The sequence below is a fragment of the Aethalodelphis obliquidens genome, unplaced genomic scaffold (assembly GCF_003676395.1).
Source record: "Aethalodelphis obliquidens isolate GAN/ISIS:26980383/991018 unplaced genomic scaffold, ASM367639v1 scaffold16, whole genome shotgun sequence".
Taxonomy (NCBI): domain Eukaryota; kingdom Metazoa; phylum Chordata; class Mammalia; order Artiodactyla; family Delphinidae; genus Aethalodelphis; species Aethalodelphis obliquidens.
This window is the reverse complement of record NW_020837960.1, coordinates 25,012,975-25,040,414: the sequence shown is the minus strand read 5'-3', so window position 1 is coordinate 25,040,414 and position 27,440 is coordinate 25,012,975. Positions and strand designations below refer to the sequence as shown.

Here is a 27,440-nt window from a genome sequence, read left to right as displayed (position 1 = left end):
GCCCAGGCTTATGGTGAATTCGTACGTCTACTATTTTTAAATGCCTATAGGCACTGGGTTTCTCAAAACTGGTTCTTCAACCCTCAGTCTCCACTCTTCACTCCCCAAGGGCTCACTGGTTGGCCCACTTCCACATTCCCAGTGGTCAGAGAGGTGGGCAGCGGCCTCGAGTCAGCGCTGCTCTCCCTCCTTATTCCTGGAGAGACATGCCAGGTTGTCTCACTGGCTGCTCTGTGTGCCAGGCCGGCCTCGACCCAAGCTCAGGGGTCTGAAGCGAGCTCTCTTGGTTGCTGCTATAAACAGAGAGCAGCGCCAATTCTTTTAAACTGCGTAACAGCAAGGGAAGAATTCCAAGCAATTAGAGAATACTCAGGTTTTTGTATACGTCAGCTGAATGGATCGCAGGGGCAATTATACACCGCTACTTTTTGTGGCAATAAAGACAGAATTCTTAGTAATACTTCTTGGCATTCCAAGGCTTACCACCCTAATTTCACAGAACAGGATAGTAAGGCATAGTGTCACTTAAAATATTAATTGCTTTCTTTTTTATTCTTAAAGTTTGGAATGTCTAGAAAATGCAAAACATTGCCAAGAAGAATCTAAAGAGCATTTCTCTTCCTCTGGCAACTACTCCAAGTTTCATCAAAGGGCATGAGAAGAAAGCATGTCCTGTCAAAAGAAAAGTTCAAGATGTCAAATGAGTGATTATCGAAGTGAGATCCAGCCTTGATGTGTTTACATCTCAACTCTTCGGATTCTGGAAGGAGGCCCGGGACCGTGCCTCAGGGCTGTGCTGCGCGGGAGTTCTCAGAAGCCAAGTGCCCCAGAGGTGAATTCCTCAGTGTGACTCACAGTTATCCTCCTGTGAGTTGGTATTATTCCATTTGAGAATTCCTGTTATTATTATGTTTTAATGGTAGAGAAATATTGATCGGATTCTATAAAAAGAATAAAGCAGACAAGTGTTTGTGAGGACACTGCAGAATGAGATTCCTCTTTTGTCCTGTGTGTCTTGCTGGCTTTGATTCTGGGTGCACAGTGACGTGCAGGTACACACACATCCCAGTGATGTTTTCTTTGTATTGTTTTGTTTCCAAGTTTCTTTCTAGTTTCAGCAAATATTGTGATTTTAATTATTTTAGACATGTCTGGAGCTCTCCAGCTGCGGGCTCCGAGCTGCTTGTTCTGACTTAGATCTCACAGGATGTCCAGAGGGTTGTCAGGTATTTATTTGTTCTGCCTCAATTTCTGACAATAACCTTCCCGTCCCACCCTTATCATCCAAGGGACGTGGGAAATATCTGTGGGTTCTGGGGATTTTTGTTGGAAGCACCAAAGGAAAGTTTTTTTCCTAAGCCTAATAAAGTAAAGGTGGTCTGAAATCAGACTCCAGATGTTGGAGTGGAGGATGGCGGAAGGGAAAGATGGTAAGGGCGCCTGTCTTCAAAGATGTCACTGAGCTAATGTAAGAACTAACCCTGGAACTGTCCTGCTTCCTGCCTTCTTGTCATGTGACCGTGGGAATTTTCTATAGTTTAAGCCATTTGGGGGCAGGGCTTCTGGTCCCTGGAGTGAAAAACTCCCTGGGCGTGGTAAATAGAAGCTTCCTCTAGTGATGTAGAGGTCCTGGAACCAGAGAGAAGAGCTTCTCCTAGCCATCATCATAGAGCAACCAGGGGTGTTGGCCCATGGAGTTGGCAACCATCATTTCTTCTGCAAAAAGCTTTCAGAGCAGTGATAAAATATGCATTTTTGGCTAATTTTTTTTTTTTCTAAGTAAAAAGTGGAGGACCAAAGAAACCACTTTAAAATGGCTTTCTTCTAAGGGCACCCTTGTCATCATAGCCAATGGGAGGCAACTCCGGACCCTTCAGCTTCATTACGAGGAGGACCCAAGATGTGTGAAATGTCTTTCATTTGCTTCCGTGTCTGTCACTGGTGGGCGGGTGACCTGGGTAGACACACGGGGACCCACACTTGGTTTAACGTTCTGCGGTCACCGTTTTGAAATTCTTCATAATTTATTTGCACTTTCGTTTTGCACAAGGCCCCACAAATTACACAGCAGGGCCTGCTCTCATGTACCTCGAAAGCACGGCTCTAAGACTCTCTTAAAAGGTAAGAATAGAGGTCAGCAATGCGAAATCCATTTTTTAAGCTTTTCTCTTGCACATAATCTCTCATTTTAAAGATAAAAGGATGAACACTGAGTGTTGCTCTGATCTAGTTTTACTTTCCTCTCTCTTTAGTCTTCTACCCAAAAACTCAGCTATGAGAAAGCAAGGACTCAAAGTGTAATTTAAACAGATAGGCGCTGGAACATCACTTATCTTACCCGAGGTAGGCAGCAGGGAGGGTGATGAACAGGCGGCAGGTCGAGGACACTTGTACTGAGTATGAAGTGTCTTCCCAGCATAATTGGGCTTTTAAAACTTACTGCTCCATTAGAAGGAGAGCCTGGGCATGAGTGCTGCATTAGAACTCAAATTTCATCTAAATAATATTAAATCTCCTACTTGGCATCCTGTTTATGCTAATCCTTGCAGCACTTAATGATGTTTGTCAGGACTTGCATTTCCTCTTCTTTAGGGATGTGCTCCGCTAATGAAGAAAAGTTGCTTTTATTGAGAGAGAGAGAGAGAGGTTCCTAAGAACAGTATGTGGTGGGTTCTTATTTGGAGCACTGCAGGTTTAGCCACTCTCTGCCGTGACTTCATATTCATCAGGAGCTGGGTATAACCATCCTTCTGTGCAGTTGATGTAGGGCAGAAATAAAGCTCAGCCACAAAGCCCGCTCGTCTCACAAACTGCTGCGTCTGAATACAAATGGTTCAGAACCGAAGGCCAAACTCCCTATTTCATCTCCAGCCAGCTGCCAGGGCAAAAATGGATACACTGTGTTTCCTCATGTGGAAGCTGTTCTGCACTTGGGGGTGCAGGTGGAACGGTGGTCTTGTTTCAGGACCCTGTAGGGCTGACTTCAGCTGTTTGAGATGAATGTTTGAGAAAAATGTGTAGCATGAGGGAGAGAAGCTGAGCTTACGGCAGGAAGCCTCCCTCCCTGGGATGAGGGGCTGAGCCTTGGGACAGTCTTGCATGGTGGTTCGAGGGGACCATGTAGAGGCAGGCAGGCAGCAGAGAAGCCAGTTAAGGGGGGTTTAGAGGAAGAGTATTCTGAGACCCTCTGGTCTTGCACGGCCAGGGGGCTGAGATCTCAAGAGCCTGTGTAGACCTGAGTCTTCCCTTCAGAGGGGGTGCCGTTGGTGAAGGAAGGACCCTCATCTCGTGTGTGTCCGCTCCTTCCTTGTGACTCTTGTCCCTCCTCTTTCTTTTCTGATTCATTGGCTTTTATTTGCTCGAGTTTGCTCTTAAATCTCTAAAACAGTCTTCCTCCTGAGCCTGGTTTTCTTCGATTCTTATTATGTTTCTCTAGTTTCCCCTTGTCCCTTCCTATGACCACCTTCCTTCTTCACAGGGACCGGAGGGGGGCTCTGTGTGCTGCCCACACTGTGTGCTGATGAAGGGGAGGGACATACAAGGTGGGGGCCCTGCTGGTGTTGGGTATCCCATAAGGGGAGGAAGTGGATTCCACGAAAGTCCCTTTGACATCTTGAGGATTTTTTCTTTTGACGGATACAAGAGAAGGGTTGCCTTGTTCATTGCGGTTACATTTAGAATCAGTATTTATGTCTATGAAATGAGTTTTTTTTCTTATAAAGCTTTGCCAGCATACTGTTTTTCAGTGTGGCGTTCTTCCAGATTTAAAAAAAAAAATAGTTATAGGCCTGAAATGGAGGCTGGGAATAAGCCAGTGAGTAGAGATTGAGCGGGTTTCGGTGCCACTGTCCTTCTCTCTGTTCATATGACTTTGTCTTCAAACAGGACACTGGGCCCAGTAACAGTAGTGATGCCGGTGATATTCATTATTCAGAATCTGCAGGGGGCGGGATTGGTTTCCATTCTACATAAAGACTATGCGGGGAGTAGAGTGGTGGTATTACAATGCATTCATACCCAATCTTGTTCGAGAAAGAATTCAAGGTGACTTACAGTGATCTATAAAGTACAGTAAGACGCAATTAAAGATAATAGATGAGAGGACTAGAGCAAAAGGAAAATAAAGATAGAAAAGGTTAGCAGGAAGTAGGAATGAGGTTCACACACAAAATTCACGCCCCCAAATTATATATATTTACTACAGGCAGAACATGCATTTGGCTTCAATAATTCTAGCAGCCAGTGTAGAGAGGAAAACATATCCAGCTGAATGAGTCTGGTGAACCTAATATAAATACAGACCAGTTATCTAAAAACAACCATCTTTTCAGGTGCTGGGGCCAGAGAAAAAAATTCTTTCATTCTTACAGAAAAGACACCACATGATATAATGATCAACATCATCAACACAATCCTGAAAGTGAATTCATCAATGAGTTGTTTCGGGCCACTTTTCAGAGTGTCCCTCAATGTAGAGATGGCATCACCCCAAAGTCTACTGGGACAAGCAATTCTAACAGGTGGTAGCAAAGTGCACTTGTTAAAAACTTGGACTCTGCAGACAGATCTTCAAGCAAGTGTTGGCTCCACCATTGCCTCCTAGGAGCTAACCCTGCCCAGAGTGGATATGGGATTAAATGAGGCAATGCTTACAGGATACTCAATATGATCCCTGAAACACGCTGGGCACACAAGAAAGGTTACTATTATTGAATGAATGGCACAGATGGCCTGCATTTACTTTAAGCATTCCTGAACAAACACTGTTTTCTCTGAATAGAGCTTTTGCTGATAAGCATCAGCTAGCTGGCTATCCATTAGAATGTTTGGAACAGAATATTTTCTATGCTTGGTAAAAGGCAGAGCCGAACACTCTAAGGGAACCGGCCAAGAGGGGAGATAAGTCTCACACACCCTTAGGAAAACTGAGAAGCTTGGAAAAACATGTGTCCGAATAACAGGCTACTCTCCACAAAATACAATCTTGGGTCTGCACTAAGTAAAAGTACAACTGAAGCCACGAAGTCCTATGCCAGAGGGCGTGGTTGCAGTACTCTCAGGGCTGCAAAAGAGAGTGATTGGAGTGGGCATTTCCAAGTATTCACTTGAGCCCACCTCCCCAAAAAGTCTCCTCAGTAAAACACCCACAGACCCTCTACCTTTGATTAAGGTGTGCTTTTGATAAAAACTCTAAAATGAAAAACAAACCAAATCTAACACTTAACAAACCAGATTCAATGGATTGCTCTATGGGGATGTTATTCACAAGTCAGTTAATATTGGGGCATCTGCCAAAGATGAGCACCATTAGCTTTAGACAAGTGGTCCTACCGCCCTTCTTTCTGGGAAACAACAGGCAAGCCATCCAGGCCATTTCTCGAACAAAGCAGCCATCACCACCACAACAGGAACAGCAACCACTGTTACCCTCACTATAACATCTAAATATGAAAAAATGTAGGCATGTGTATTATCTAGATTAGGAGTGGGAAGGGAGAATGGAACAATGCATTTAGTTCAATCAGCAATGGCATCGAATGAAGAAGTTACTCTCATTCTTACTGAAAACTGGTATCGGATTCATCAAGAGACCATCTTGATTCTTAGCATGATCTCAGCATTGGGGTAGAGACAAGCATCAGTTCATGCATTCATGTAGCTCAGCTCATTCCTGTCCACTGAGCCCAAGGCCAAGGGAAAATCAATGAGAAGTGCAAATAATCTTAGGTTGGCACAGATTATTCACAGGGCATTACAGAGTATGATGAACAAAAGCCATTATAGAATAGTTGCCTGAAAATACCCCCACTACTCAAGGCTGTAATTTATCAAGCAGAATTTCATTTTGGACCAAATGTCTAACAGAGAAACTAATGAGTGTTAATTCCGAGGAGCAAAGGCTTGGCTTGGTTAATTATAGGATGGGTTGCATTCTGGGCCAATCAGAGTCCACCATTGTGATGCCCCCCACAGTCCTGGAGACAAAAATGATCTCCAAGACTTTTGTTTAGCTTGAGCTTTTTAATCAACTCCACAAGATGAGGGAATATTTAATTTAGCTGATATTATTTTCATATTTTTAAAAGATTTTTTGATGTGGACCCTGTTTAAAGTCTTTATTATATTTATTACAATATTGCTTCTGTTTTATGTTTTGGTTTTTTGGCCCTGAGGCATGTGGGATCTTAGCTTCCTGACCAGGGATTGAACCCACACCCCCTGCATTGGAAGGCGAAGTCTTAACCACTGGACCACCAGGGAAGTCCCTATTTTCATATTTTACTTGCACATTTTAAAAAGATATAAATAAATTTTTTGAAAGATATAAATTTGTCATGGTGCTGCTTCAAAAAAAATTTAATAAAGGGAGATATAAAGACCTAATTCTGGTTTTAAAAAAAAAAACAAAGAGGGATAACAGAATGCTGTGAAATTAATGGTGGCACTGAGACCATAATTAAAAGGAAATGCAGTAGACAGCTTTACTCTCAGTTTCGGGGGAACACAAATTAGCCATCACGGGTACAAATGATTCACATTAGCTTTCTGCAGTCACTCCAGGGTATCCTTCAAGTTGCCAGTGAGGAAACATCCTCACACAGCTTGACAAGGATGTCACCTGGTCAGATTAAATACTGACCTACAAAGATCACAAGGCCTTTTATTTTGGAGAGGCATGTCTTGTCTGGTCCTGGACAGATCTGGCTCTGCCTGGCACTCCATACATCCCAGGCTGTGCTTGGGATTTACGACCCTACCTGATCGAGGCAGTTGCTGCGTAGATACCTCAGGGCTTGCTGGATACTCTGTGGCAGGGGCTGTCCCGTTCTCTGGACATGAACGATGAGAGGAATGCCAAAGACTGTCTTGTCTCTGTAATCAGGAACTTTCATCCTCTTCATGAACTTTGGAACTGCCCTAGAATTAACAGAAAGCAGGTCATGCACGCCTCGTGGAGCACACTGTGGGGACAGGCTGTGAGAGCAAGAGGGAAGCCAAGCTTTTGTTGGAATATTGGACAAGCACGGGGGGATTCAACGTTTCTCTCTTAATTACTCACATTACATGGAAGGACTGTGTGTGCCCCGTGCCTCTGTTAGACCTCTACTATTAAACAGCGTGACTCATGTTAGCAGAATGGATTTATGGCCCTGCTTTCAAATCAAGTGCTCGACTTTCCAGTTCAATGGTGATAGACACACTTCTCAAGTGATAAACACTTAAACGTCCCCAACAAGACATGACAAAACAAATTAAAAAATACATCAGGAAGAAGAAATCTGGTTGGGGTTGGGGGAGAAAGAAGGGGAGAGAAGATAAATCACATTCCTAGACTATACCCTTACTTTTCTAAAACCAGTTGTACCTTTTAAAGGAAATTTTAATACACAAGCATATATTGACTTAACCACGCAATTTATAACTTTCTAAAATATTTTTATAAAAGCATTGCCGATTCTTCTATATGACAATTAACAACACATTTTATTTTTTTCCAAATCCACCAAATCATCTAAAATAGGTCCACATTCAAGTTCCAACATATGCTTTTGTCAATCCCTTATTCCAAAGGTTTCCTGCATATTCTTGTTTTCATTTGCCAGTGAAATAAAAGCAGAACTGCATTTGAAGAGTTCAGTGCTCTTCGAATGAAGCAGTGCTGTAAGTGTTGCATTGGGCCAGAAGGTGCAAGAAACAGATGTTTCTTTGCAAACTGCCAAAATTACTTGATGGCAAGTTTATTTTTAATGTCTCTGTTCACAACTAATTACTCTTTACTTGTCCTTTTTTCTTCTTGGAGCCTGACTGCCTTCCCTGGAAACTGACAGAGAGCTACAAATAAAGCAATGCTTCCTGCAGGCTACATCACATCGAAGCTTTGGATCGAAGCTTTGGCAGCCCAGAGGCGGGCAGTTAGGCAGAACTCTGGGCATTATTTTCAGGAGATTGGCAATGAAGGCAATGAACGGATTCTTCAGAAATCAGAAAGTAAATACTGAAGTGTTCGCGATCGCACCCTGAGCCCTGGAACAAACAGTCTCCTCCTAGGTGAATGGGCTACGTACCATGTCCAGCCGTGTTTGTTGGACATGGAGTGCTTTTCCATGATGGCCGTGAGGCGAAGCAGGGAGAAGCGCTGGAGCAGGTTCAGCTGGCCGGCTGTCTGACCGCTGATGTGGGGCGACGCCGTGGACGGCTGTGGCTGGTGTGAGAGCTGGAAGCTGTTCCACCGGAGTCGCCTTTACCGGAAAGACCGTCAGAGAAGCCAGTCACAAAGGGCACGTGTTATCGGAAAATACAGGATGTTCTTAATTGTTAAGTAGCTAATCAAAATAGTTTCCGAGCCAAGAAAACCACCAAGCAAATGGAACAGAAGACACAAAATGTACAGAATAAACAGAAGAAACTATTTTTCGCAAGTCTGATAAATCTGGAAAAAGTCATTATCTGTTTCATTAGGAGGCTTAAATAAGTGATATAATAAATTTTATGTGTTTGTTTATTCCTAAACTCATTCCCAAAGTGTTGAAAGCAGCTGAGGCTGTGCGTGTGCGTGAGAGAGAGAGAGACATTCAGACAGACGGACAGACAGAGAGTGACAGAGAGAGAGCCAGAGATCGCAAACGTTTGGGAGCTGTAGAGTACTGTCACACTGCTGTCTTGTCTCCGCACTCTGACTGGTGAGCAGCACTGACGAAGCACTCCTCAAGTGATGACACGTCAGTCAATGAGCCCCGAGAGCCGTCACTGCCTCAGTGAGAAACCCAGCAGCACATACAGTAGGCTGTTCCTACTGCTTAGGCCCTGCCAGGGCCATTGTCTAAGGAGCTTCTGAAATGGTCGTTGTACAACAGCTTTTATGTACTTAGTAATCGGCATTTTCAAGCCAAAATAAACTTATGAAGTGTGTATACACCTTAGATCTCAGAAATTTCTCATGGAGTTTTTTAAAAGTTTAAAATTTGGGGTAGAGATGCTGTGCAAGGTCATGGGAAGGGCCTGTGCACAGGTCATGGACCTTCTCATCAGTGCTTTGCACATAAGAAGCTCAAAAATTTTTTTTTGCATAAAACCAAGATTGAATTAAAGGGTAAACACTAGGAGAAATGAATGTGAGTTAACATGGATTCAATCACCACAGTATCTGCACGAAAGACATACTACTGTTCAAATAATCCCCAACCACATACATCACTTAGGACAGTGTTAAATATTTAGAAGGTACTCTATAAAATGTTTAATACATAGACCATAATTATTATGAAATGGATTAAACATCATTTCACAAAGTCATGCCACCAACCTGTTTGGCCTGGTCAGAGAGGCCCCTACTCCAGAGTCCCTCCTTTCTCTGACCCCAGCGGCCTCTGATTCATTAAGAGACGCTCCATCTCTTTCCACATCACTGGGTGTTGTCCGACCTTCGGAGACAGAATTGCCTTCGAAATCTAAGGTGATCTGACTAGGAGGGGGGAAGGGGCAGAAGCCAGCTTCTCCGGTCAGTGCGTTATGTGCCTGCAGTTCAGGTAACAGGTTTTTGGACCAGTCATCCACTACCTCTTGGAGCCCGTTGACATGATGCAGAATGTCGTCCAAGTGAGGGAAGAGATCGTCCTTCTCCAAGTCCAAAAGATCCCCGGTGCTGGCATACAGGTGGGAGCCGGGGACGTTGTCGTAGATGCTAACTCGACTCGCTCTGTGGCAGGACGCCATGAGCCTGGGCTGCCCGGCCCCAGGGCCCGGCCGTCTGCCCGGGGAGACGTTTCCAGTCCTCCAGTTAACCCCGCTGCTATTGTCTGTTGGTGAGAGGCTTTCGATAGAGAGCGCCTTGGGGAACGTGCCTGGTTTGTGGTCCTTGGGAATGTGCACCACCAAGTTCTCTTGGGAATGAAACTCCCGTGCGTGGTTTTGGTCCCCTGCACCCCGCAGTGCTGTCCCCGCCAGCACATCCAGGTCTTCTAAGTACATGCCCCCGCGCTTGTGGGCCTCCTGGCATCTTCGCTCCTTCAGGCCGGGCGTGCTCACCCCGCTGCTGCTGTTTTCCGACGGGCTGCTCTCACCGCTCCATTTGCTGGGGCCCGGAAGCCCTGTATTGCAGGCAGCGGGGGGTGAGTTCTGGAGATCTCCATTTGGAATCTGGATGCACTGCATGGCCTTGAAGGACTCGGGCTCCTGCTGCAGCACCGGGCCGCTGATCACCAAGCCCCCGGTCCGCCCGGACCCCTTCTGCCTTCCCTGCGCTCCTTTCCCTCGCAGCGTTTCCATGCGTTTCAGAAAGGATTTGGCTCTGGCCCGGGAGGGCTTCTCATTCTTTGGGTGCAAAGGGTGCTGGAGACCGTCTCTGGGGGACGGCGGGAGGCTGCTGCCGCCCAGCGTGGCGTCCAGCATGGCTGGGCCGTGGGCGCAGTACTGCCCGGGGCCGTCCAAGGCCTCCCGGCCGGCGCCGTAGCTGCCCGGCTGGCTGCGGCCGTCGCTCCCGCCGCTGCTTTCGCTGTGAATGGAGCAGACCTCGGGCTCGCTCAGGTCGGTGAGGACGCTCTCACTGCTGGTCGTGTTTCTCATCGTAATGTCTCCTGACGACCCGTTTCTGTCTCCGCCGGGAAACACTGCGTGGAGGTCGTCCACGCGAGACCACCGGCGGCTGGTCCTTTGGAAAGTCCATTTGTTGCTGATGCAGAGATCTTCCTCATCAGAGTCGTCACCCTGGGAAACATCAAGGATGACGCGCATTTACAGGTGGCTGGGATGGAGAGGGGAATCTAGGTGAGCACAGGCACGGTACCCCCACCTCCTTTTTCTCCTTCCTTCCCTGTCGCACGTGCTCTCTGGGTTTCCTGGGCACCTTTGCTGGGTCCCTCCACCGTCTTTATGGTCCCTACACCCTCTTCCTTCCCAGTAGCTGGAAGATTCCTTCCCAACCCGCAAAGCTCTCTTCCTTTCAGTTTGCCTTCCTTCCTCTCTGAGAAGCTTCCTTGCCTGATTACAAAGAGGACGTAATTACCATCCTCGAGACAGCCTAAATATAAAACACCTGCAGTTCCCCTTTTCACAGAGAAACTTAATCCTGCCATAAAATGCATTTACTTCTTCCCTGAAACCTCTTCATGGAGCCCTAGGACCGTATTTCCAGCTTCCCTCTTCTGAACCTCGGAGCCAACACTCCTTAGTCTCCCAGACTTGATTCTTAGCATATGTTCCCTGTGTAAGTTGACGGCAAAATTATCTCCGAATTCCTGGAAGTAGAAACTTGGGAGCTATTCTAGAGACCCCTGGTGGAGGAGAGTCCAACCCAGCCTGCACGGCCGGGCCGGCCTTCTTGGTTTTAATTAACCCTGAATTGGAGTGCCTTCGTAGGACACGCTTGTCCGGGTGCCGAGGCCCCACTGCTCTGCCCTGTCGTACCTGCTGCACCTCACACATTTCTCTTACTTGTCTAGGTTCTGCCTGAATTCGTAGCACCTGAGAGAGGAGAGTCTGGTTTCCAGAGATGGCTTTGTTTAGGCCATCTAAATAATTTCCTTCTGAGATGAACGGAATCCTCTGCTCCTCCTTCTCCTCACCATGCGTATGACCAAGACCCAACTCCGAAATGATTCTCAGATCCGCTCCCCCACTCTTATCTTCACTCCCATTCCCTAGTGCAGGTCCTTGGCACCTCTGGCTGGGTTATCACAGTAAAAACCAGGCCAGCATCTTCTCCATCTAAACAGCTTTCCAAGTGTAATCCAAGTACGATCACAGGATTTCCCAGTTTAGAAGCTTTCAGTTTCCCTCAGCCCTCCTAAGTGTTATTATGGCATTCGAAGCTCTTTTGACCTGATTGCAGTGTGCTTTACTTATTTCAGCTGTTCCTCCCAATCTTCCTGCATTCTGTTCTCTGACCTGCAACTACGCCCCAACACCCAGCTCTGTTACAGGATTAAGAGCCTAAGGGGTATATATGGTCCCCACATCCTTCCCTGGTCCCTGACCATTCTTGCGTACTCAGCTCATGTGTCCCTTTGAAGTCTTTCCTGACAGCCCCAAGGCAGTGACTGCACTCCCTCTGTACTCCTATAGCATTAGGTTTAGATCTTTATTGTAGCATTTATTATAATACTAACTTAAACTCATGTCACAAGCACCCACTCTCAACATTTACAGGTAAGTTCATCAAGCATATAGTAACTGCTCTCTCTATATATATCTATATGCGTGTGTGTGTGTGTGTGTGTGTGCGTGTGTGTGTGCGTGTGTGTGTGTGTGTGTAGTTAATTGGATTAAGTTTATTTCACTTTATTTTGACATCTGGTTCTAAGACCTGGTTCCCAGTGCAGGTAGTTAATACCAGTTAGACTTAGGTGACTGTACACAAGTTGCTTACTCTCTCCAAAGTAAGTTTTTATCATTTATAAAATGGGAGTAAAAATAGGCCCTGCCTCATAGGTTCGCTGTGGGGATTAAATGAAGTACTGCATTTAGTAGTCCCTCACTGAGGAGTATTTGTTCATTTGTTATTTTTCAGTGTCTGTTCAGTGGCTTCTTTGCGACCTGTCCGTGTAAGACAGATGGCTTATCTATCTTTCTACATATCTGACATCCACCTTATCTCCTCTGGACTTTGCAATATATTGTTTTCAAGGAAAAATAAACAGATGCTTAGTCAATAAATGTGGGATCTTCCCATTCTTATTTATTTCCTGAAAATCTAGGCTTACATGAGTTGGACTAAATGACACATTTGAAGTTTCAAGTATAAGGTGAAAGAAGGTAGAAAAGCATGGTACTCACAAAGAATTCCATAGCTGTGGGAACACAGTAGGAAATTAGCTCTGAGTTTTTAAAACGTTGTACAAAACTTAGGCGAAAGAGTTTAAAAATTGTACAAATGGAAAAAAAGGCAAGACTATATAGGATGATGAGTCAAAAATATACTTTCTTTGTAGCATTTTCTACTTCCTCTTTCCCTGTAATGGATACAATAAACCCTGAAATCTGAGAGTCATTTAAATATCAGGTACTGTGATAGGTTGAAGGTTGAGTTTATTGGATTTTCATGTCACATTTCAGGAAGCTAGTGAGGAGAAGTTGATATTAAGTAAGCATTCTGAAAAAGCCTTTTAGCAAATAGTTTCTGAGAAGGCAAAAGAAGGATATGCTTTTAAAGAAAATACAGATATTTAAAAATAGAAACTACAATATTTAGTGTTAGCTCCAACGAGCTCTCTAAAGTGAGCCCGAACTTGGTTACTGATGCTAGCAAACCACATACTAGTTGGATAAGGACGTCTTTATGTTGGTTTAGAAAAGATGCCAAGCGGGCCCTGTGGGCTGGGGATGGAAAGCCTGCCCCTGTCTGCTAGGCTCTAAAGAGCTTATTATACTAGCTGTGGGCAAAAAAGGGATATTTAAAACCCAACCAAGGCATATGAGAAAGTGGTAAACTCCCGGGAAAAAAGGCAAACAGTTCAGGGAAATTTTGCAGTATTTAGATGGTTTGAACCAAAACAAACAAACAAAAACCAAAGCAATAAAAATCAAAAATAAAACAGAGAAAAAAGAAAAAAATACCCATCTCCTTTAGTACCCTGTGCATGCAATTATCATAGTACATCCAAAGGGTACTGACATGATTCTGTGTCTGTTTTTCCCACTAGTGCAGGATCTTTGAAACTACTGATAGTGACATACAGTAAGAAATACATTTTTCAGTTATAAGATAAATAGGTACTAGAGATGCAATGTACAACGTGATAAATATAATGAACACGGATGTACGTTACATGTGAAAGTTGTTAAGAAAGTAAATCCTAACAGTTCTCATCACAAGGAAAAAAATTTTCTTTTTCTATTTCTTTCACATTGTATCTATATGGATTGATGGATATTCACTAAACTTATTGTGGGAATCATGATGCATGTAAGTCAAATCATGCTGTACACTTTAAACGTATATAGTGCTATACATCAATGATATCTCAATAAAAATGGAAGAAGCATAAAAGGAAGTAATCCATATACAGTACCTAGAACAGTATATGGAACATACTAAGTGTTCAATAAATGTTATCTGCTAATTTTAAAAAGTACATTTTCCATCACTACTCAAGGCCCACATACAAATTATACTAAAGTGAAAGAAAGAAAGAAAGAAAGAAAGAAAGAAAGAAAGAAAGAAAGAAAGAAAGAGAAAGAAAGAAAAAAAAAAAGAAAGAAAGGGAAAGAAAGAAAGAAATTCGTATTATAATAATTATCTTTGTCCTCTGATACTTTATATTCTAGTTTAGTCTATTTCATTTTTTTTAAAAAAATGTTTGCAACCAACCAAATTCATTTGATAATCCACCAACAGGCCATGATTCACAGTATGAAAAACACTAGAGTTTTAGTTTTTTTATACATTCACGGCGTAGCAGATGGTCAGGCACATAGCAGACTCCCTGATAACTGTGAAAGTGTACTGATTGTTTAAGATGATCAGACTTCATCTGGTTTTTTTTAAGGCTAAAAACAAACAGTCTGTGATTATTTAGAAATGCAAAATGGAAACCTCTCGGAGTCAGATGTGTTTATGAGAAAAACACACCAAACTAACTTTATTCTCTTATCTTAATGATTTAGTAAACCATGGAAATACCATAGACGTGGAGTGTCTGGATTTCAGCCAGGAACTGACAAAAGGCTCTCATGATATTGTTGTGGCCAAGACGGCAAACTGCTGGAGGCTACAGAGCATTTTGTTAGTAGCTGGTTGAGTAACTCCATCAAAGAGTGTGATCAAACGACTGAAAGTAACTGAAGGAGAGATCTCTGGGGGGTGCTTTCAGGTTATGCCCATTTTAAGAATAACTTGAACGAGTCAGAAGAATTCATGTTTTTTAGATGTGAAGATGGCACAGATTATTCACTAAGTGATCTTGAGCAAGGCACCCACTTTGAGACTCAGTTTTCTCAGCTGTAAAATGGAAATGATAACAATACACATTTAGCATGGTTTGTCAACAGGATCAAATGAGATTATATGTGAAAATGCCCGATAAATGTTAAAGTGCAAGATAAAACTAATTATTGTTGTTAGAGCATAGTGATATCGAGATGCATGAAGATCTTAACAGAATTGAAGGACGGCCTATTAATAAGATGAAATTTCATGAAGTAAAATATAAAGACCATAACTTCACAAATCTATTATAGGATGTGCAAGATGGAAAGGCTTGGTCCCTATTAATAGCCTTGAGAGTTGTAGCAGATTTAAGCTTAATATGAGTTAACCATGTAATGTGGCTACCAAACTATGATCACCCACATTAGTATACCTGACCAGAAGCATGAATCTCAATACTTGGAAGGTTGCAGACCCACTGTATTCTGCCTGGTCACATACATCAGGAACAATGAGCCACATTTTCAGGGGCACGTGGAAAGGGATTTACTCCTAGAGAAGAGTAATCGGAATGGCCAATGATCTAGACACCACAACCTTCTATGAAGGATGACTGAAAGAACTAATGGTTTGGTTTAGAAAGAAGGAACTCAAGAGCAGTGCTACTCGAAGTGTGGTTAAGGGGTTGACAGTCCTCAAACTTACTAGTCTTCACTGAGATAAGTTCAGACGTTGAGAGTAAGCATTAAAACCATTTGTCACCATTTGGCAAGGCTGTGCTATACGAGTTCATGATCAGTGGACTTGTCTTATTGAACAGGGTTGAGACCAGCTTGGGTGTTGGGCGCAGCAGGTTATAATGTGTGACGTTTCAAGATTAGTTTATCTACCATAACCCAAAGTGTATAATGTACAGGATCCACTGTTTTACAGAAAGATAATTGCAGAAGTTGGATAGTAATGAAAGATTGAAGATGAATTTTGAAAATACAGCATCACTTACTTCATTTTGAATGAAAGGTAAAAAAAATAGCCAAAACTTTAAAGAATTACTTTAAGACTTCTTTGATTCCACTCAACATATTCTGTGAGATGGGTTTCTTTATGATGACTAGTATTAAAACAAAGAAACAGGGACTTCCCTGGTGGTGCAGTGGTTAAGAATCCGCCCGCCAATGCAGGGGACACAGGTTCAAGCCCTGGTCCAGGAAGATCCCACATGCCGCGAAGCAACTAAGCCTGCATGCCACAACTACTGAGCCTGCGAACCACAACTACTAAGCCTGCATGCCTAGAGCCCATGTGCCACAACAAGAGAAGCTACTGCAATGAGAATCCAGCACACTGCAAAGAAGAGTAGCCCCCGCTCTCTGCAACTAGAGAAAGCCTGAGTGCTTTGCAGATCAGCTTTGCAAGTGCCTTGGGGTTTTTAATTTAGATGAAACGCCAGTGTTTGGCTTTTTCTAAAAAATGAGAACATTCTTAGCTGAAATTATATATGCTTCGGAGACAAATGCCAACCAGACACTGCAAAAGAAAACATTTTGTATTTTTTAAACAAAATTTGACCATCTCTTTCCGCTGGAAACAGGAGCCCATACAAGTCCACAGCCGTGAGAGGCGGCTAATGCATAGTTACACAGAAATTTAGACGTTTATCTTCCATTACAGTTGACTGGAGCTGAGCGGCTGAGCCCTCCAGTTCAGAAGCAGGGACCTGCCACTTGCAGCGCTGCAGGGGGAGGAGCCTGAGGCCCGAGGCAGACAACTGCTGACGTCCCCAGGCTCTCAGAAATGCCGGGTTTTAGTGAGTCTTTCAGTGAGGAGCCTGGCCAAGACTGAGGACACACTTCTCCACCTGACTCTCACAGGGAAGGTAATCTCGATCTTTAGAGGACTGCTTCTCTCTTCTGCAAAGTGGTAAGGTGCGATTTCATTTCTCCTGGTGCTTTACAAGCGAGTGGCATTTGATGTACAGGAAAAGTGCATGCCTAACTACGTATGAATGAGGCTTCACCATCTTTATGTATTTGTGGATTCTCTTTTTTTTTTTTTTCTGCCTTGGGTCAACCCACCAAACTCTTCAGAATTAAACAGAATTAAATGAGAACCAAGTTCAGAGCAGAGCAATGAGATTCATGACTCATTCACTATGAGAGATCCAGAGATAAATTGCCGTGAAGACATTAAATAAATCATGGACTTGAGTACAAGACAGCAAGAAATATCCTGCTTCTAAAACAACAATGAAAATACATAATTGTATGTATTGCTGAGGAAACCCTTCCAGGTCTCAGGCCAAGGGTCAGAAGCTCATGCCAATACATTTCTGAATATCTCTGAAAGGCCAGGAGGGGCAGTTTGCGGCCAGAATAGCTGGGCTCAGATCCTGCCTCTGCTGTTTCTTCGTGGCTCTGGGCAGGTTACTCATCTTCCCTGCCCTTCAACCTCTGCATCTGTGACACGGGGTTAGTGATGAGGAATAGTGCCTGGCACAGAGCGGGCACCGCGGGAGCTCGTTAACCACACCACAGAGCACTGAGCAAGCACACACGGCCCTTCTGAGGCCCAATGGTCCTGAAGGGAGAAGAATGACTGTGGCCCTGGACGGCTAAGCCATTTGGGGATGACATCCTGCAGCATTAAACATGTCTGGGCCTCTGCAGATTAGAGATGAACATTATATTTCTATTTCTTGGATTGATTAAAATGGGGACATACCCAGAGGAAATGCTACTGTCTTTTTTTTTCTTCTTCCAAACAAACTAATTCCAAAGTTGGTTGAAGCTCCCTGTGGTGCTTGGTTCGCGAGTTTCATTTTCTATTTTTGATCATTTGGCCTAGTCCTAGCCTGTATTTATTTTTGGCATTTTTTTGCAGTAAAATAAAGGACTAGCCTATGACTCGGGCAAGGGACAGATCATGGGAACACGTGCCACCACCAGGGTCTCCTGCATAGTTGCTTAGACCACAGTCACAGATGCTGGTCATGACTGAGATTCACAAGTGGGTGGAGATCACCCACTGGATTTATTTATTTCAAAATTCAGGCCATGAGTCCCCAGTTTACAATGTGGAAAGCAATGTTTTATTCAAGTGCATGCATCTGCGGGGCCTACAGCTAAGTAGGGGCTGTAAGAGTGTGTGCCACTATATCCAACATAAGGACTAAATTAAGAATGTCAGAATACTGAAGTGACCAATTTACAGAGGAGCTTTTGTGAAGGTAACAGAGTCTGACAAATGTTATTCAAGCCTATCTCACATGTGGGTTTTGAAATGCCGGCAATAAGGGAAGAATCCAATCACACCACTTGGTTGAAAACAAATCCTGTTGTTAGTTTTTGGCATTTGCTTTTGTGACACACAGCAGCTAAGGATCTGCACCGGCAGTGTACAGACCAGCCACACAGGCGTGGCCACGCTCGGTTTAAGAAGAACCATGTGTTACAAGCAAACAGTGTGTATGCTTCTCAAGGGGTCTATTCAGCCAGATAGCTGTTGGGATGTTTATTCCCACATTTACAATTTTCCTTTGACCTGGACAAATTGCTCATGTTTTAATATATTCTCTGGATATTGTTTTTCACCATTTTACCTCCTTAGCTTAAATCTTTGGCTCCCAGCTCAAACCCTAAACTGTTTTGAAGGTGAGGTCAACCAGAATTTATTTGCGCTTTTTTTGGGTGCTGTTTTAGAGCATAAATTCAGGTTAAAGTTATTTTTAAAGATTAGGTTACTCAGGAGTGACTTAAAATCCATGGGCTGTAATGACTTCTCTGTATAGACCAGAATAAAGAACACTTTCTTTTGACTCAAAGATGTTTTCTCTGCTTCTTCAAAATATACTAAGGCTTGACTTGTTACATACTGAAGATGTGAAATGAAAAAAGTAGGCAACGATTTCAATTCTGAGTTTCCTAAAAGGATCAATTCAGTGAGAAAGAGAGGTCTTTCAGTGCAGTGGTTAGGGGCCTCGGTTTTGGAGTTAGACACACCTGAAATTGAAACCCTGCTCCTCCACTGGTTGAAAGATCACGGGCAAGGGACTTAACCTGTTCAGGTTTTATTTTCCTTCTCTAGAAAACAGAGAATCCCTATCACAATGGATTAAATGCCATAACATAGCTCGTGGAAAACAGTAAGTGCTCAATAAAGTACAGCTTTGTTTCAGAACCAAAATCTCCTGTCTTATTCCTACAGAGGGAAGAGCACGTGCAAAGTCCTAGAAGAGGGAGGGAGCATAGTGGCTCGTAAAACTGAAGGACATTCCCTGTGACCAGAGAAAAGTGCAAGGGGCGAGAATGGAGAGATGCGGCAGGTTCTGAATCTTGCTGTTACACTCTCCCCCCAACCCCTCAACCATGATGAAACAAACCTGCCTGACAATGAATGCATCTTGACTGCACTTGAAAATAAAATGCCACAGGAAAGAATGAGGCAGAAGACACTTGGCCCCATAGATTCTTTTCTGCATTCTCTTAATCTACAAATCACTGTGGAGAATTTGGGTCTAATATGGAGTGGATATTTACAACTAAAACTTCTGAAAGATTATCATAAACAATTAAGGCATTTTACATTTTTATGCAAACCCTCTGATAAAACTAAATCAAAATGAAACAGTGAAACAAACAGACATCAGCCTAGATATATAACAGACTTACTTATGATGTTTATGATATAATGGGATATTTGGAGAACAAACACTGACGGTCGGGCATTTCAGAATTTTGCTTCAGTTCGTGTTGTTTTTCATTTGTGAATGCAAGCTTCTCCTATTGGTATAGCCATGGTCTCAGTAAGGTGTAGTAAGCTTACCTACCTTTTTCCTTTGGAAGTTCACATCAAGTTTCATTGAGGCACACTTGTTCAAGGTATTTAGTCGTCTAAAAAGAAAGAAAAATGTGATGATTGCTACCATTAATGAACCTAAATCTTCCTTCCAGTTTGATAATTCTCATTGATTGCCAGTGAAGTTGAAAGTGCAGAAGCAACCAATCATGTCCGAAGAAAGGACTGTACCCAGAGAAGGTACACAGTAAAAGAGTTCCGATTTGTTCTCCAGCCTCCGGACCTGAGAGGACCTTCCATGAAGCCTACCAATCCCTGCCCCTTCCCTTTCCTGGCTTCTCTTTCCACTATTCTTGGAAGCTGTGAACACTTAGTTTTAGTCATACTTTCACCAGTCCCTCAATTCGTCTGCCACCTTGACCTTCCATCCAGTCTATCCTACTAATTCCCCAAATTTGGATCAACTCAACCATCTGTCTTCTCTTCTGCTCTTGTGTAATAGTGCTGAATTACACATGCCATGGACTGAACTGTGTCCTCCTCAAACTCATACACTGAAGCCCTAAATCGCAATGTGATTGTATTTGGAGTAAGAAGTAATAAAGGTTAAATGAAGTCATAGGGTGGAGCCCTGATCCAACAAGATTAACGTCTGTAAAGGAAGAGACACCAGAGCGCTCCCTCCCTCTCTCTCAATCCGCCACGGGAGGACAGGGCAAGAAGGTGGCTGTCTGCAAGCCAGGAGGAAAGTCCTTACTAGGAACCAAACCCTGTTGGCACCTTGATCTTGGACTTTCCAGCCTCCAGAACTGTGAGAAAATAAACCTCTGTTGTTTAAGACACCCAGTCTGTGGTATTTTGTTATGGCAGCCCGTGCTGACTAATATATACATTTTGAAATTCTCCCTCAGCTGGGCTCATCAAATTGCTACCCAGCATTTATTTCATTTTTGGTCTCTGGTCAGCATCCATTCTCAGAGAATGAAAACTATCTGAATCCCTCAACAGATGACTTAGCCACGACTGCCAGTGAGAAAATGCAGCTTAAGTCACTAATTCTTTTAACAATTCTTTCCTTCATCATATAGAAGAGATGCTCCTATTCTTTTTCAAAGCTAACACTTTATCATGTATCTGATTTCAACATCCACCACTTCATTTGGGACTTTGACACCTCATTTATTCCCTCTCACCTCAGCAGACTCTTCACTGTTTTTTTCTCTAAGCTCATGAACAAACTGACTAACCAATCAGTTAGCAACCTAAATAACCATAATCAAGCAAACTACCAATTTTCCTTCAATCTTATCTTTCCATCAAGCAACTCTACTCACCATCCTGACATCCCCTTCCTTATATTATTCAGTTTGCTGAGAACATCCTTAATTTTCATTCACTCTTCAACCCACTGCAATCTAATTTCATGAAATTCTCTTTGCAAATGCCTTTATTATTTTGTTTTATTTGATTTTTTTTTTAAACTATAGCATATGGTTTAAGGAGTCAAACATTACCCCTCATGTCCTTTTCCATTTACCAGTCTTTGGAGGCAACTTTTTAAAGTGTTTCTCTTGGTGTTTACTTCCAGCAACATGTATACCCTGTTACTTCTTCATTTTTCAGTTTAAGCCATTATCTATTGACGCTGTTCTATGAAAGATAAAGTTTTTTTTACCATGCATTCCCCCCTCATCCTCCTACATGCACATTTGTACCCTTTGCCTCTTATATAGTTGTCATAATTTTGTAATTTTTTGATAAATCAATATTTCGTGTTTATTTTCTTATGACCATGTCAATGCTATTCACATGTATATCATGCTCTGATTACTTTTCCTTTCATTCTAAACTTTTCATTATCCCAGGAGTTAATAAGCATCTTATTTGTTTCCTCAGTTTTCTGTGTACTTATCCTTAAATTCAAACTCAGACACTTCCCTAATTATCTAAATGTGTTAAAATATATCAGTCTATCTAATTTCCTTGGAGATGTCTTTCTCAGAGCCTTCTGACCTGTTCTAGTTGGGGTTGCTATATATATTTTTTCTTTTTAAATCATGGGCTGATTAGATTTCTCAGAACTCAGATTCTTCTTGAGTGTGTTTTCCAGTGCGCTGGAGCTGAGTTACAAAAGAGGCCTGGGGATCTCAATATTTGGAATATAGGTAGACTGTCAATGGAGCCCCCATTTTCAATAGAGTATTCCATTTTCAGCAGTGTCTGATGTCCCTCGGTCCAGCCTCTCCAGAGAATAAACTTCCAGTCTTGTGCTGATGGTTAGGGAGAGAAGTCAGCAAGATTTAGCTTGCGGAGTGGATCAACGGCTCTACCTACTTTAAAATAGAATTTCAGGACTTCCCTGGTGGTTCAGTGGGTAAGACTCCACGCTCCCAAAGCAGGGGGCCTGGGTTCGATCCCTGGTCAGGAAACTAGATCCCACATGCATGCCACAACTAAAAGTCCGCATGTCACAACTAAGAATCGCCACAACTAAGAAGTCTGCATGCTGTAACTAAGAGCCCTCATGTCACAACTAAGAGTTGGCACACCGCAACAAAAGATCCTGCATGCTGCAACGAAGATTCTGTGAGTCACAACTAAGACCTGGTGCAGCCAAAAATAAATAATAAATAAATAAATATTTTAAAAAATAAAATAGAATTTCAAACAACCCTCTTCTTTTTTTTGTATAAGTTTTTAAAATTTTATTTTATTTTTATTTTTGGCTGCGTTGGGTCTTCGTTGCTGCGTGCGTGCTTTCTCTAGTTGCGGGGAGCGGGGCCACTCTTCGTTGTGGTGCGTGGGCTTCTCACTGTGGTGGCTTCTCCTGTTGTGCAGCACGGGCTCTAAGCATGCGGGCTTCAGTAGTTGCAGCACCTGGGCTCAGTAGTTGTGGCTCACAGGCTCTAGAGCGCAGGCTCAGTAGTTGTGGCACACGGGCTTAGTTGCTCTGCGGCATGTGGGATCTTCCCGGACCAGGGCTCGAACCCGTGTCCCCTGCACTGGCAGGCAGATTCTTAATCAGTGCGCCATCAGGGAAGTCCCAACCCTTTTGTTTTTGACTCACCTTCAATCTCACTTCACATTTTGGATTTTTAGGATTTCTGTAGTGAAAATTGAGTTATTTTATGACTTTGTCCACTGACCTATGACTTTGTCCACTGACCATTTAGATTTTGTTTCTTGGGCTTGTCAAATCCTCTACCATATATTTTTGTTTTTCTGCTTTGAAAATTTGGTAACTGTGATTTCTCTCTTTCTGTGTGGACATTTGCTTTCATAAAGGAATATCTCTCTGTAAATTAGTGGAAATTTAGAAGCAGCAAATTCAGTTGCAAAGCCTCCCATCTTTGACCAATGACTTTTTTTTGTATTCTGGTTGTACATAGATCTTAAGTTTTCAGTTCAATGAGTTTTGGCAATTGTAACTACCCTCGAACAAGATAAAGAACATTTCTTGACATCAGAAGGTCCTCCTGTGCTCCTTTACTGTCAGTTTTCCCTACCACCACATCCCCTCCCGCCACTCCCAATCATCATATAAATGGGATCATACAGTATATATTCTGTGTGTGTCTGGCTTTTTTCACTCATCACAATGTTTTTGACATTAATTTGTGTTGTGTATAGCAATAATCATTCCTTTTAACTACTGAGTAGTATTCTATGGTATGAAGATATGGTATGACGTGTCCATGGGTTTACCCCATGGACATTGGGCTCTTTCCAGTTGTGACCAATGAGTTTTTAATCACCAAATTCCATAGTCTCTTTCTAGCAAAGACCTATTTGTAGCAATGGGCCTAATTGGCGCTCACCTTCCTTGAAACTCTTCTGGTCTTCAGCATTCATGGTGATGAATTCTCTCATCTCTCTAAACACTATCTCCTTCCTGTCACCAAGCAATACTTGCACCTTAACTATTGATATTTTTTAGAATTCAGACTGGGGTTCTTGTTCTTTTTACTCTGCATGAGCATAATGAGATATCTCATCTTAAAATAAACTAGACTCTGATGATGCCCATCCTCTTTCTCTAGCGTGGACATCTCACCTGAGCTCCAGAGCTACATTCCCAACTACTCACTAGTCTCATCCATCTGTGGGGTCCTCCTGGCCCTTCCAACACACCTATTAAAACTGAACTTGCTGCATTCTCTTCAAAACCTGTTTTTCCTATTTAAAGTCTTGTCTTGATTAAGAGCATCACCACTGAGCCACCCAAACCAGAAAATGGAGTCAACTTGAGACCCTTCTTCTTCAAGGTCTACATTCATTTGAGCGTCAAGTCCTATCAATTATACCTCCATGATATCTTTGAAATCTTGCCTCTCCTTGGTCCCGCTCAGTCCCTTCTCATCTTTTTCTTAGAGTCAGGCAACAGCCTTTTAAATTGGTTTCACTAATGCTTCACATTGAAACCAGTTCTATTTCTCAACTTTTTATCATGTCACTTATTTACTTAAAATTATTTGATGACTATATTCATTTTCAGCCATCTCCAGTTTACCCACTCACTAGACATTCATTAGTGTCAAATATGATAGGCAGTTATGGATTAGAAGCTGACCATCTAGTCTGAAGCTGGCTTCTGCAGGTTCTTGGCCTTTGCTCCTATAACTGACAGCCTGTTTTTTTTGGCCAGTTCCACATGTATTAACATCTCTACCTAAGAGCTAAGAGTGGTATGTTAAATGCATTATATACTGTTGACCTTTGAACAATATAGGTTTGAATTGTGTGGGTCCACTCACACACACACCTTTTTTTTTCAATAAATATATTGGAAAATATTTTGAGATCTGCAACATTTTGAAAAAACTTGGAGATGAACTCCTTAGCCTAGAAATATCGAAAAAATTGAGAAAAAGGTATGTCATGAATGCATAAAATACATGTAGATACTAGTCTATCCTTACATAGGCACAAGGTGATATTTAATATAAAATCAGCAATGTATTAGTTTTCTTGCTGTTTTATAACTTTGCTTTCAAAAAATCACATTACCATACAATATGCCTCTTTCTCATAATTGGAGAAATTGCATATCAGTCTATCATCACAAGGAAGTGGTTTTTAAAAAAAGTAACAATGTTTCCAGTACTGGACTATGAATATAGATGCAGTACTTATGCCATAAAAATTTTTTAATGATTCATTCATTAGTGTGTAGGCTAAGCTACCGTGAAGCAGTCCTGTCAATTAAACTAGGCTACCATAAGGCAATCATATTGCTGCTTCTTTGTTAACACGTGAATCGTTATACCTCTAAATAAATATGAATTTCTTTTTCACATTATCTTTTCATTTTTGATGTGTTAGTAACATGTATAACATCGGCAATGTTTTGTATCATATAAACCAATATTCATGTAGGTACCAACACACGTCTTGTAAGCAGACGACATGGGCTTACAGTATCGAAAAATACAGTACAGCACTGTAAATGTACTTTCTCCTTCTTATGATTTTCTTAATAACATTTTCTTTTGTCTAGCTTACTCTATTGTAAGAATACAATATATAACACATATACAAAATATGTGTTAATTGACTGTTTATGTTATTGGTAAGGCTTCTGATCAACAGTAGGCTATTAGTTAAAATTTTAGGGAAGCAAAAGTTAAATGTGAATTTTGACTTAGTGGGGGGTCAGCAACCCTAGCCCTTGCATTGTTCAAGAGTCAACTGTACATCGGTCAAGGCATATATATATATATATATATATCCTCACTTGGAAGTTCTGATATATACCTAAATAAGTTGATGTTTCTCATTGGCAGCTCTGTAATAGGTTTGTTTAGGAAGGATTCTCTGTTATTTATAAAATTTACTTATCTAACAAACTTGTTATTCCATTATGGTTTGGAAACACAAACTATTTTATTCTACACAAAGTTTTTTACCTACTGCATATACAAAAGTCATCAAATGGTTCATGCTTTACATACCACATACTTGAATATGCTTTATACTTTCTGACACACATAGGAAGTTTATTTATTATTTTTTATAGCTAGAGACTCTAACATTTAACTATCTAGATTCAGATCCTTTTACCTCCTCTAAACTCAGATATTTGCTTGTGTCTTAAGAATTGCTCCTCTACTTGGAGAAAATGTTTTCAAAACATGTATCTCATAAAAGACTTGTATGCAGAATACATAGAGAACTCTTAAATTCTGTAAGTCACAAAACCTGATTTAAAAAGTGGGCAATATATTTGAACAGACACTTCTAAAAGAAGATATACAAATGGCAAATAAGTAAATGAAAAGATGCTCAACATCATTCGTCATTGGAGAAATACAAACTAAAATCATAATGAGACACCACCATACACACACTAGAATGTCTAAATTAAAAATACTTACAATACTAAGTTTTACAAGAATATAGAACCACTGAAACTTCCAAAGGGGTACGGCCTCTTTGGAAAACAGCTCGGCAACTTCTTATAAAATTAAACATATTTTTAGCATCTGACCCAACAATTGCACTCTTAGTTATTTATCCAAGATAAAATAAATCATACATCCATATAAAGACAGGTACTTGACAGCTTTATTCACAAAATAGGCAAAAAGTGGCAATAATCCAAATGTCCATCAACAGGCAAATGGATAAAAAATTGTTGTATATCCATACAATGAAGTACTCAACAATACAGAGGCACTAACTCCTAATACACACAGCAACGTGGATGAACCTCAGAGGCACTGTGCAGATTGAAAGAAGCCAGATACAAAGTGGGGACACTATATGATTGCATCTATAAAAAATGTACAAACGGTAAAGGTGTAGTGACAGAAAACAGCTCAGCGGTTGCCAGTGTGGCAATGGAAATGCTCCATACCATGACTGTGGTGATAGTTACATAACGTAACCATATATATTTGACAAAACGCATCCAGTTGTATTCTTTAAGTTGGTGAATTTTTTTGAACATAAGTTATACTTCAGAAAAGCTGAATAAAAATAATGCAAGTGGGTAACACCAGTGGGAATGGTGGAGTAAAGATCTCCAAAATCCTGCTCTTCCATAAAAATAACAAAAATACTGGCAAAAATGGTCAAAATCAACTTTTTAGGAAAATCTGGAAATTAATAAAAGCTTGCAACAATTCAACTAGTGCCTCTGTAAGAAAAATTACTGAATCTATGTAAGAACAGTGAGCTCTGTGGCACCTGAACGTGCCCTTTTTTCCTCAGCTCTGCAGGAGCTACGAAAATCCGACAGGCATCACAATCAGAGGAGTTGTGAAAACCAGCAGCCTGGCAGCCACTGGAGAGGGCAGAATGGGTTTGACCTTCCCCAAAGGTCCATTTTTAAAGAATTTTCATTATTTGAGCTGTCTGGCAATTCACTGAATGCCCCCATTCACAGGGCTTATCTTTATTTAACCTGACACTGAGCTCATCACTGAGAAAAGCTTTTTCCCAGGGTGTTTGTCAAAAACAATCAGTGGCAATTATTTAACACCACAGCTGCCTGAAGTGGTGATAACAGTTGAACCAAACAAGATGTGGACCAAAAGGAATGAAAGGAATAGCTGGGGAAATGAGATACCCATAGGGACTAAGAAAAGTTCTGACATATTCTTAGGAATTTAGAAGGCCAAGCACATGTGCAGAACTGTGTGCATACCTAGGAATGACCTGAGAAGGTCTAATTTCTCTCCTCTGGCTGACCTTGATGATCTGCACAAGCAGGAAATAAAGCCTGAGACAGAGTTACCAAATTCCTGCTGGAGCACTGAAACCATAGCCCAGTATGCACTAA

The 27,440-nt window shown here is 42.0% G+C and overlaps 1 protein-coding gene across 2 annotated transcripts in view; it reads right to left on the bottom strand.

Annotated features, from left to right (window-relative positions):
• STARD13 (StAR related lipid transfer domain containing 13) overlaps window positions 1-27,440 on the bottom strand; it is a 170,361-nt gene that overhangs the window by 14,511 nt on the left and 128,410 nt on the right. For both annotated transcript variants that reach the window (XM_027116529.1, XM_027116530.1), the window contains exons 4-7: window positions 19,689-19,752; window positions 9,305-10,704; window positions 8,067-8,240; window positions 6,759-6,918 (exon numbers count right to left, since the gene is read on the bottom strand). In XM_027116529.1, the coding sequence (XP_026972330.1) occupies window positions 6,759-6,918; window positions 8,067-8,240; window positions 9,305-10,704; window positions 19,689-19,752 (1,798 nt within the window). The remainder of the gene's footprint in view (window positions 1-6,758; window positions 6,919-8,066; window positions 8,241-9,304; window positions 10,705-19,688; window positions 19,753-27,440) is intronic.